The sequence below is a fragment of the Rhinoraja longicauda genome, chromosome 36 (assembly GCF_053455715.1).
Source record: "Rhinoraja longicauda isolate Sanriku21f chromosome 36, sRhiLon1.1, whole genome shotgun sequence".
Taxonomy (NCBI): domain Eukaryota; kingdom Metazoa; phylum Chordata; class Chondrichthyes; order Rajiformes; family Arhynchobatidae; genus Rhinoraja; species Rhinoraja longicauda.
Genome location: NC_135988.1, coordinates 11301867 through 11314026, shown reverse-complemented (window position 1 = coordinate 11314026; position 12160 = coordinate 11301867). Strand labels below are relative to the sequence as shown.

Here is a 12160-nt window from a genome sequence, read left to right as displayed (position 1 = left end):
TGGCAGATCAGGTGCAGTGTTTGCAACCGTGGGGGGGGGGGTTTAAACAGAGAGAGAGAGAGAGGGGAGGGGAAATTGAAAATGTGAAGCTACCAGAATGCTCCGGCGTGATCATCGCTTCAGTTCCGGAGTAAAGAGGGTTTGGAGTGGAGTGTGTCATTAAAACACAATCTTGTGATCTTGCTTATTCCATTTTGGTGCGATCGATGAGGAGGGACAGGGGGAGAGAGAAGGAGAAGGCGAGCACACAGCGCACAGCACACACAGCGCACACAGCGCTGCAGAGGCGAGACGCCCAGCGCTGCCCGCAATATGCTGCTAGGTTAGTTTCCATGTCGTTTCGTGCGTTGGTTCGTTGCGACTGTTGTTGCTGCTGCTGCTGTTGTTACACAACCCGGACTGCTCAGTGGCCAAGGATCGTCGGGCTAGGCTTGGCTTAACCCTCTCCCTTCTCTCTCCCCCCCCCCCCCCCCCTCTCCTCTTCCCCCAACACACACCACCCCCCCCCTTCTCCTTTTTGCAAGGATTTTCTCTCCTCTTTCCCCCAATTCCCTCCCCTCTTTTTCGCAAGGAATTACTCTTTCCTCTCTCCTCTCTCCTCCTCTTCCCCCCGACCCCCCCCCCCCTCCAATTTACAAGGAAATTCTCCCCTTTCAACCATCTCCTCTTCCCCCCCTCCTTTTTACAAGGAATTCCTCTCCTCCCCTCTCCTCTCCCTTCTCCTCTCCTCTCCTCCTTTCATACCCTCTCCCATTCCCCCAACCTCCTCTCCTCTCCTCTCCTCCTTTCATACCCTCTCCCCTTCCCCCAACCTCCTCTCCTCTCCTCTCCTCCTTTCATACCCTCTCCCCTTCCCCCAACCTCTTCTCCTCTCCTCTCCTCTCCTCTCCTCCTTTCACACCCTCTCCCCTTCCCCCAACCTCCTCTCCTCTCCTCCTTTCACACCCTCTCCCCTTCCCCCAACCTCCTCTCCTCTCCTCTCCTCTCCTCTCCTCTCCTCTCCTCTCCTCTCCTCTCCTCTCCTCTCCTCTCCCCTTCCCCCAACCTCATCTCCTCTCCTCTCCTCTCCTCCTTTCATACCCTCTCCCCTTCCCCCAACCTCCTCTCCTCTCCTCTCCTCTCCTCCTTTCATACCCTCTCCCCTTCCCCCAACCTCCTCTCCTCTCCTCTCCTCTCCTCCTTTCATACCCTCTCCCCTTCCCCCAACCTCCTCTCCTCTCCTCTCCTCTCCTCCTTTCATACCCTCTCCCCTTCCCCCAACCTCCTCTCCTCTCCTCTCCTCCTTTCATACCCTCTCCCCTTCCCCCAACCTCCTCTCCTCTCCTCTCCTCCTTTCATACCCTCTCCCCTTCCCCCAACCTCCTCTCCTCTCTCCTCTCTCCTCTCCTCTCCTCTCCTCCTTTCATACCCTCTCCCCTTCCCCCAACCTCCCCCTCTCCATTTTACAAGGAATTCCTCTCTCCTAACATACCCTCTCATCTTCCCCCAACCCCCCTCCTTCTTTTTACAAGGAATTCCCCTCTCCTCCCCTCTCCTCCCCTCTCCTCTCCTCTCCTCCCTCTCATCTTCCCCAACCCCCCCTCCTTCTTTACAAGGAATTCCTATTTCCTCCTCTCTCCTAACATACCCTCTCCTCTTCCCCCAATTCCCTCCCCTCCTTTTTACAAGGAATTCCCCTCTCCTCTCCTCTCCCCCCCCCCAATTCCCCCCCCCCCCAATTCCCTCCCCTTTTTGCAAGGAATTCCTCTCCTCTCCTCTCCTCTCCATTTTACAAGGAATTTCTCTCCTCTCTTCAACCCTCTCCTCTACCCCCAACCCCCTCCTTTTTACAAGGAATTCCTCTCTCCTCCTCTCCTCTTCACTCCTAACATACCCCCTCCGCTTCCCCCAATTCCCCCCCATTTTACAAGGAATTCCTCTTTCCTCTCCTCCTCTCCTTTCAACCCTCTCCTCTTCTCCCAACCCAACCCCACTCCTTTTTTTTAATAAGAAATTCCCTTCCCCTCCTCTCCTCTCCTCCCATCCACAACCAACTCCCTCCCCTTCCCACCCCCCCCACCTCCTTTTTGTAATATATAAGGATTTCCTTTCCTCTCCCCCCAACCTCTGCCAACTCCAGCCATGCTCCAGAATGACACCAAACGACAGGCGGTGTGCAGCGCGTATCTGGAGGCCGAGCTGGAGCCCTTCCAGGGTGCGGAGGTGCACAGCGGAGAGGGGAGCGCCCAGCTGGACTGCCACCACACTCCGGCCAACTTGGTGCTGCAGGACGTCGGGGGCAGCGGCTCGTCCCACAACAGCCTTGGGTGGTCCACCAGCCAGGCGGGCGAGGAGAACCTTCTGCAGCAGCGGGTGCTGCCCACCGCCATGCTGCTGCCCAAGATGGTCCACCTGGGGCCCCTCTTCGGGGGCGGGACCTTCCCCTCGGCCCACCAGATGCGGCTGTCCCAGCAACACAGGCAGTCGCAGCTCGGCCAGCACCAGGCCCCCTTCGCCCAGAGGAACGGCTTCAGCGGGCAGCAGCAGCAGCAGACCTTCAGGGCCTTCAACTGGGGGGCCCACCAGCAGCAGGGCGGTGGCGGAGGAGGGGGCGGAGGCGGCGGCGGAGTCTGGGGGTCCATCAACACTACATGCAGCAGGGGCTTGAGGAGGTCCATGGGAGTCTCGAACTCCATTCCCTCCTGCTCTTCCAAGAGGCCCTTCTCCAGTCACGTCCTGTTGCCCCCAAAGTTGAACAGAAGCCGCCCAGGATTAACTCCCAAATCGTGGATGGAAGACAACCCGGTGAACGCAGACGGCAATAGCAACTGGCTGCCACATCAGCAGGTAAACCCTCCTCTTCTTTCCGTGGTCCTGATCAGTATGGGGGGGGGGGGGGGTCATGGGGGTGAAGGCAAGGAGAGTGGGGCTGGGAGGGAAAGATGGACCAGACATGATTGAATGGCGGAGTGGAGAATAAGGGGTCGGCCATTTAGAACTGAGATGAGGAAAAACCTTTTTCAGTCAGAGAGTTGTGAATCTGTGGAATTCTCTGCCTCAGAAGGCAGTGGAGGCCAATTCTCTGAATGCATTCAAGAGAGAGCTAGATAGAGCTCTTAAGGATAGCGGAGTCAGGGGGTATGGGGAGAAGGCAGGAACGGGGTACTGAGTGAGAATGATCAGCCATGATCACATTAGATGGCGGTGCTGGCTCGAAGGGCCGAATGGCCTCCTCCTGCACCCATTGTCTATTGTCTATTGGACTCGGTGGGCCGAATGGCCCCATATTCTGGTCCTAGAGCTTCTGAACAGGAACCTGTGAGCTCCTTAGGACTTTGGTTAGGCGGCATTTGGTGAAACACAGGCAGTTCAGGCCACCCCATTACAGAGGCCTAGGTGGAGGCTTTGGAGACGGTGCAGAGGAAGTTGACCCGTGTGCTGCCTGGATCGGAGGGTTCAAATGCAGGGAGAGGTTGGACTGACTTGGATTGTTTTCTCTGGAGCGTCGGAGGTTGAGAATTTTATTAAAGAATCACGGTGGCGCAGCGGTAGAGTTGCTGCCTTACAGCGAATGCAGCGCCGGAGACCCGGGTTCGATCCCGACCGCGGGCGCTGCCCGTACGGAGTTTGTACCTTCTCCCCGTGACCCGCGTGGGTTTCCTCCGAGATCTTCGGTTTCCTCCCACACTCCAAAGACGTACAGGTTAATTGGCTTAGTAAATGTAAAAATTGTCCCTAATGGGTATAGGATAGTGTTATTGTGTGGGGATCGCTGGTCGGCGCGGACCCGGTGGGCCGAAGGGCCTGTTTCCGCACTGTATCTCTAAACTAAACTAAAATTCTGAGAGGCATAGATAGGGTAGACAGTCAGAACCTTTTTCACAGGATGGCAATGTCCAATACCAGAGGGCACAGCTACAAGGTGAGAGGGGGGGAACTTTTTTCACACAGAGTGGTGGGGGCCAGGAACATCTTCCCAGGGGTTGGTGAAGGGGGCAGATATGAAAGTGGGGTTTAAGAGGCTCATGGAAGTGCAGGGAATAGAGGGATATGGATCATGTATCATCCAGTATTGAGTACAGACGTTGGGAGGTCATGTTGCAGTTATATCAGCCGTTGGTGAGGCCGCATTTAGAGTATTGTGTTCAGTTTTGGGCACCATGTTATAGGAAAGGTGTTGTCAAGCTGGAAAGGGTGCAGAGAAGATTTGCGAGGATGTTGCCAGGACTCGAGGACCTGGACAACAGGGAGAGGTTGAGCAGGCTGGGACTCTAGACCTTGGAATGTTGGAGGATGACGGGCGATCTGATAGAGGTGCAGAAAATCATGAGAGGAATAGACCACATAAACGCACAGAGTCTCTTGCCCAGAGTAGGGGAATCGAGGACCAGAGGACATAGGTTCAAGGTGAGGGAGGAAAGATTTAATAGCAACCCAAAGGGTCATTTTTTTACTCAAAGGGTGTTGGGTGTAGGGAATGGGTAGCCGGAGGAGGTAGTTGAGGCAGATACTATGGCCACATTTAGACAGGTACATGGATGGGGCAGGTTTGGAGGGATATGGGCTAGACGCAGGCAGGTGGGACCACTGTAGATGGGACGTGTTGGCCGGTGTGGGCAAGTTGGGGCTGTTTTCACGCTGTTTGGCTCTATGTACAGGGAGATGAGATCATCTTGACACTATGTTTGCTGTAAATATTGTGGGCTGAAGGGCCCGTTCCTGTGCTGTGCTGCCCTCTGCTCTAACTGTGACAGCCGGCCATTTGCAATGACACTCCTGTAACTGAAGGGATCACCTCGTTTGACTGGGACTCAGTGGCTTGCACGCCATTAACTCCTGGTTGGCAGGTCGCGATCGGCCTGGTGGCACAACCATCCGAGCCGCTGCCTCACAACCCAGGTGACCCGGGTTCAATCCTGACCTCCGGTGACGTAGGACTTGCGTGGTCTCCCCGTGGCTGCGCACGTGACCGCGGAGGACATGTAGCTGGGATACGTTGGCCGTTCTAAATTGCCCGCAGTGGTGGTGGGTGCTTGAATAGATGCAAAAATATGGGAATTTTTCCAAGGGTTGAACATGTCAAAGACTAGAGGACTTAGCTTTAAGGTGAGAGGGGTTGTGAGTGAACAGAGAGGGTGGTGGGTGCCTGGAACGTGCTGTGGTGGAGGCAGATAAGGTTGGTGGCTTTTTAAGAGACTGTTGGATAGGCATATGGCTATGCTGGGAATGGGGGGATATGGAATATGCGCAGGCAGATAAGAGTCGGTCTTGGCATTATGTTCGGCACAGACATTGTAGGTCAAAGGGCCTGTTCGTACTCTGTGCTGTTCTATGTGTGGCCAGCACCATTTCTTACAGGGTGCTGGGCAAAGATACTAGAGGAACAAGATGGACCACTCCGTTGAAATCGCCCACACTGAAGTGTAGCACGCAAAGGAGCCATTTTAGTAAGCAAACCCCGCCTCTCGCAGTGTAATCAGCGTTTTGGGGGAACAGTATGTGTGACGATACCATTAAAATGCAGAATATATCTCATCTATCAATTCACAGGTTTTTTGTTATTTTTCTTTAAAAATGTTTCTGCACGTTTCTGCCTACTAAAATGGCGCCGTGACTCATTACAGTGTTTAGGGTCGAGTGGTCTATCTTGTTCCTCTTGTATCTTTGGTGCTGGGTGCCTGGAACGCACTGCCAGGGGTTGTAGTGGAAGCAGGTGTAATGGAGGCATTTAAAAGGCATTTAGATAGGAACGTTGATATTTCCGAAATGGAGGGATATGGGTCATGTGAGGCAGATGGCACAATCGAGGAGTTGCTGTCTTCCAGCGCCAGGGAACCGGGTTCCATCCTGACTATGGGTGCTGTTTATACGGAGTTTGTACGTTCTCCCTGTGACCATGTGGGTTTTCTCTGGGTGCTCCAGGTTCCACCCACGTTCCAAATACGTGCAGGTGCGTAGGTTAATTAGCCTCTGTAAATTGTCCCCAGTGTGTAGGATAGTGCTAGTGTACTAGGGATCGATGGTCATAGGGATCGATGGTTGGCGTGGGCTCGGTGGGACAATAGACAATAGGTGCAGGAGGAGGCCATTCGGCCCTTCGAGCCAGCACCGCCATTCAATGTGATCATGGCTGATCATTCTCAATCAGTACCCCGTTCCTGCCTTCTCCCCATACCCCCTGACTCCGCTATCCTTAAGAGCTCTATCCAGCTCTCTCTTGAATGCATTCAGAGAATTGGCCTCCACTGCCTTCTGAGGCAGAGAATTCCACAGATTCACAACTCTCTGACTGAAAAAGTTTTTCCTCATCTCAGTTCTAAATGGCCTACCCCTTATTCTTAAACTGTGGCCCCTTGTTCTGGACTCCCCCAACATTGGGAACATGTTTCCTGCCTCTAATGTGTCCAACCCCTTAATAATCTTATACGTTTCGATAAGATCTCCTCTCATCCTTCTAAATTCCAGTGTTTCTCAAACTAAACTGAACTGAATGTGCAGACAGAGGGGAGTAGTTTAACTTGGCATTATGTTCGCCGTGGATATTGTGGGCCGAAGGGCCGGAATCTATGTTCTCCTGGATCTCGCAAGGAAAATTAGTGGGAGAGCAGGGGGTTTGTTCTGTGAACTAACAGAGGAAGGATGGGCCAAATGGCCTGCTGCTGTGAAATTAGAAATTAGAAAATGCGGATCTGGGTTAAAGTCTCATTCCAGAGGTAACTCCAGAGGCAGTACTGAGGGAGTGCACAGCAGAAATGATAAACCCAAGATGTATAAGAAAATAACTGCAGATGCTGGTACAAATCGAAGGTGTTTATTCACAAAATGCTGGAGTAACTCAGCAGGTCAGGCAGCATCTCGGGACCCATCCCTTCTCTCCCGAGATGCTGCCTGACCTGCTGAGTTACTCCAGCATTTTGTGAATAAACCCAAGATCTATCAACACTTGTATCGTATGTGAAAGGTCCCAGGGACATCTGAAAGAGCAGGGTTAACCTTGCTACTTGCAATAGCCTCATTTAAAAACACATCACCATCACATGACCATCACCACAGCGTGGGAGCTTTCTGAGCAGAATTAAATTTTAATTTAGAGACGCAGCGTGGAAACCGACCGGTCCTTCGGCCCACTGAGTCAACGCCGACCTGCGATCCTCCGTACGATAGTTCCATGTAATCCCAGATTTGCATCCCACACACTAGGGGTAATTTTACAGAAGCCAAATAACCTACCTTGAAACAGTGGATAATTTCCTTAGTTAGAGATAGAGCTCTTAAGGATAGCTAGATAGAGCTCTTAAGGATAGCTAGATAGAGCTCTTAAGGATAGCGGAGTCAGGGGGTATGGGGAGAAGGCAGAAACGGGGTACTGATTGAGAATGATCAGCCATGATCACATTGAATGGTGGTGCTGGCTCGAAGGGCTGAATGGCCTCCTCCTGCACCTATTGTCTATTGTAAAGTGTTTTGAAAACTGTAGGCCGAAGGGCCTGTTCTTGTGCTCGTCCTGATCTATGTTCTAACATGGTAACTCAGTCCCTACAAACCATATGTGTACCTCATCAGCCAGGAGTTTTTTACCTTCAGTATCGGGTTCAGAAGTGGAAGGTGGTGCAACATAGTCTGGGCCATTGCATCTGTGCACTGTATAGGCCAGGATAGTGTGTATGTGTAGAGGGTGTTTCCACTTGTGGGCCAGAGGGCATAGCCTCAGAATAAAAGGATGTATCTTCAGAACGGAGATGAGGAAGAATTTCTTTAGTCAGAGCGTGGTGTGGTTTAGTTTAGTTTAGAGATTCAGCCCACCGAGTCCGCATCAACCAACTGTAGACAATAGGTGCAGGAGTAGGCCCATCGAGCCAGCACCGCCATTCAAAGTGATCATGGCTGATCATCCACAACTATCCCCACACAGTAACATTATCTTACACACACTAGGGATAATTTTTACATTTATACCAAGCCAATGAACCTGCAGACCAGCACGTCTTTGGAGTGTGGGAGGAAACCGAAGATCTCGGAGAAAACCCACGCAGGTCACGGGGAGAACCTACAAACTCCGTACAGACGGCGCCCGTAGTCGGGATCGAACCCGGGTCTCTGGCACTGCAAGGCAGCAACTCTACCGCTGCGCCACCGTGACGCCTGGAATTCATTGCCACAGACGGCTGTCGAGGCCCAGCGGATATTTTTAAAGCAGAGATTGACAGAGTCTTGATTAGTAAGGGAGTCAGGGGTTGTGGGGAGAAGGCAGGAGAATGGGGTTGAGAGGGAGAGATAGATAAGCCACGATTGAATGGCGGAGTAGACTCGATGGGCCGAATGGCCTAATTATTCTCCTATCACTAGTCTGAAAGGTGCAATAGACAATAAACAATAGACAATAGGTGCAGGAGTAGGCCATTCAGCCCTTCGAGCCAACACCGCCATTCAATGCGATCATGGCTGATCACTCTCAATCAGTACCCCGTTCCTGCCTTCTCCCCATACCCCCTCACTCTGCTATCCTTAAGAGCTCTATCCAGCTCTCTCTTGAAAGCATCCAACGAACTGGCCTCCACTGCCTTCTGAGGCAGAGAATTCCACACCTTCACCACTCTCTGACTGAAAAAGTTCTTCCTCATCTCCGTCCTAAATGGCCTACCCCTTATTCTTAAACTGTGGCCCCTTGTTCTGGACTCCCCCAACATTGGGAACATGTTTCCTGCCTCTAATGTGTCCAATCCCCTAATTATCTTATATGTTTCAATAAGATCCCCCCTCATCCTTCTAAATTCCAGTGTATACAAGCCCAATCGCTCCAGCCTTTCAACATACGACAGTCCCGCCATTCCGGGAATGAACCTAGTGAACCTACGCTGCACGCCCTCCATAGCAAGAATATCCTTCCTCAAATTTGGAGACCAAAACTGCACACAGTACTCCGGGTGCGGTCTCACCAGGGCCCGGTACAACTGTAGAAGGACCTCTTTGCTCCTATACTCAACTCCTCTTGTTATGAAGGCCAACATTCCATTGGCTTTCTTCACTGCCTGCTGTACCTGCATGCTTCCTTTCATTGACTGATGCACTAGGACACCCAGATCTCGTTGAACTTCCCCTCCTCCTAACTTGACACCATTCAGATAATAATCTGCCTTTCTATTCTTACTTCCAAAGTGAATAACCTCACACTTATCTACATTAAACTGCATCTGCCATGTATCCGCCCACTCACACAACCTGTCCAAGTCACCCTGCAGCCTTATTGCATCTTCCTCACAATTCACACTACCCCCCAGCTTAGTATCATCTGCAAATTTGCTAATTTGCTAATCCCTTCGTCTAAGTCATTAATGTATATCGTAAATAGCTGGGGTCCCAGCACCGAACCTTGCGGTACCCCACTGGTCACTGCCTGCCATTCCGAAAGGGACCCATTTATCCCCACTCTTTGCTTTCTGTCTGTCAACCAATTTTCTATCCATGTCAGTACCCTACCCCCAATACCATGTGCCCTAATTTTGCCCACTAATCTCCTATGTGGGACCTTGTCGAAGGCTTTCTGAAAGTCGAGGTACACCACATCCACTGACTCTCCCCTGTCAATCTTCCTAGTTACATCCTCAAAAAATTCCAGTAGATTTGTCAAGCATGATTTCCCCTTCGTAAATCCATGCTGACTCGGAATGATCCTGTTACTGCTGGCTCACAAAGGTGGCCAGCTTTGGAAGTCAATGCAGTTGAACATTTGCTCATTGACCTTTGCTTGCCGTCCTCAGCGATGGACACCCTATGTCCTGCCCACCTGAACAGTTGGGCAAGTGTTCGTTAAATAGCTGAGGGGACACCAAGAATGGAAAGCATTAAAAATGGTTTGTGTAAAAGGGAATACTTTGTAACTTTGTCACCACCCTTTATGTGGTGACTCTTTGCATACCCTGGGTACGCTAGACAAAGAATAGTTTGTGAAATTCTTTGCCACAGAAGGCTGTGGAGGCCTAGTCAGTGGGTAGAGATAGAGAGATTCTTGATTAGTGCGGGTGTCAGAGGTTATGGGGAGAAGGCAGGAGAATGGGGTTAGGAGGGAGAGATGGATCAGCCATCATTGAATGGCGTGATGGGCCGAGTGGCCTAATTCTGCTCCTATTCCTTACGACCTTAATATCACTGTGACTTGTTATGTGACAATCAAGCACCATTCATTCACGGTGAACGTTACCGGGGGGAAGTGGGGAGATGGAGGAAGGGCAAAGTAGTTGTCTGCAAACCAAGGTACCTGACGTTGGAGAAGTATAAGAAAATAACTGCAGATGCTGGTACAAATCGAAGGTAGTTATTCACAAAATGCTGGAGTAACTCAGCAGGTTAGGCAGCATCTGGAGAGAAGGAATGGGTGACTGGTATGTTGGCATTCATAGCGAGAGGATTGCGAATGGTATGTTGGCAATCATAGCAAGAGGATTTGAGTTTGGGAGCAGGGAGGTTCTGCTGCAGTTGTACAGGGCCTTGGGGAGACCGCACCTGGAGTATTGTGTGCAGTTTTGGTCTCCTAACCTGAGGAAAGACGTTCTTGCCTTAGAGGGAGTACAGAGAAGGTTCACCAGATTGATCCCTGGGATGGCGGGACTTTCATATGAGGAAAGACTGGATAGACTGGGCTTGTACTCGCTGGAATTTAGAAGACTGAAGGGGGATCTTATAGAAACATATAAAAAATTTAAGGGGTTGGAGTGGCTAGATGCGGGAAGATTGTTCCCGATGTTGGGGGAGTCCAGAACCAGGGGTCACAGCTTAAGGATAAGGGGGAAGTCTTTTAGGACCGAGATGAGAAAACATTTCTTCACACAGAGAGTGGTGAGTCTGTGGAATTCTCTGCCACAGAAGGTAGTTGAGGCCAGTTCATTGGCTATATTTAAGAGGGAGTTAGATGTGGCCCTTTTTGCTAAAGGGATCAGGGGGTATGGAGAGAAGGCAGGTACAGGCTACTGAGCTGGATGATCAGCCATGATCATATTGAATGGCGGTGCAGGCTCGATGGGCCGAATGGCCTACTCCTGCACCTATTTTCTATGTTTCTATATGACGTTTCGGGTCGAGACCCTTCTTCAGACATTGGAGAAGGGGGGGGTGTAAGCCGAGAATGTATATTTAAAAAAATTAAAGGGGTGAAAAGTCTCAAAATCTTGAGGTGGCACGGTAGCGCAGCGGTGGAGTTGCTGCCTTCCAGCGCCAGAGACCCGGGTTCGATCCTGACTACGGGTGTTGTCTGTGCAGAGTTTGTACGTTCTCCCTGCGTGACCCGCGTGGGCTTTCTCCGGGTGCTCCGGTTTCCTCCCACGCTCCAAAGGACGTGCAGGCGTGTAAGTTAATCGGCGTCGGTAAAATTGTAAATTGCCCCTTTGTGTGTGGAATGGTTCTGGTGTACGGGGTGATCGCTGGTCGGCATCGACGACTCGGTGGGCCGAAGGGCCTGGTTCTGCGCTCTAAGGTCTGAAGTCTTCGAGTCTCCAAATTCACGGTAGTTAGCTAAATCCGGGAACCTGTGTTGAAAGTCATTCCGAGATCTCTCTCTCTCTCTCTGTTCCTCGGATTCTGGCCTCTTGCTTCTGGTCCCCAATTTTACTCCACCTGCTGCTGAAGAAATTCCATCTCCCCATTTCATCCCATTAAAGGTCTGGAATTTCGTCTCTCCAGTTCTCCAACAAAGAAGTGCAGGTTTATGGGTTGATTGTCTTGGAGTGGTTGTGTATTGTGCCCCGTGTGTGTAGGACGGTGTTAGTGTGCGGGGATCGTGGAACTCGGTGGGCCGCAGGGCCTGTTTCTGCGCTGTGTCGCTGAACTAAAGCTAGAAGTTACAAGTGTAATGGGGGGGGGGGGGGGGTGAACTAAACAATTCATCCCACTGTCGCGACCGACTAGTTTTTTTTGCATCTTCAACCACCTGCTCCGCTCTCCTCGCTCGCTCGGCCTGTCCTGAGATTTCCTATGACGTGACATTAATGGCACTCTATAAATAGGGGCCGGTGTTATTAGTGCCCATAGTAACAATGACGGTAGACTAGGCAAGTAGGAAGAGGAGGAGGAGGAGGAGGTATATATGTTTAGTTTAGAGATACAGCGCGGAAACAGGCCCTTCGGCCCACCGGGTCCGCGCCGACCAGCGATCCCCGCGCACTAACACTATCCTACACCCACGAGGGAC

The 12160-nt window shown here is 51.5% G+C and overlaps 1 protein-coding gene across 3 annotated transcripts in view; it reads left to right on the top strand.

Annotated features, from left to right (window-relative positions):
- The first annotated feature begins 72 nt into the window (after window positions 1-72).
- The window catches only part of LOC144610458 (cytoplasmic polyadenylation element-binding protein 2-like), a 59507-nt gene continuing 47419 nt past the window's right edge, over window positions 73-12160 (top strand). For all 3 annotated transcript variants that reach the window (XM_078429183.1, XM_078429182.1, XM_078429184.1), the window contains exons 1-2: window positions 73-322; window positions 2120-2826. In XM_078429183.1, coding sequence (XP_078285309.1) covers window positions 313-322; window positions 2120-2826 — 717 coding nt within the window. In that variant the 5' untranslated portion in view covers window positions 73-312. The remainder of the gene's footprint in view (window positions 323-2119; window positions 2827-12160) is intronic.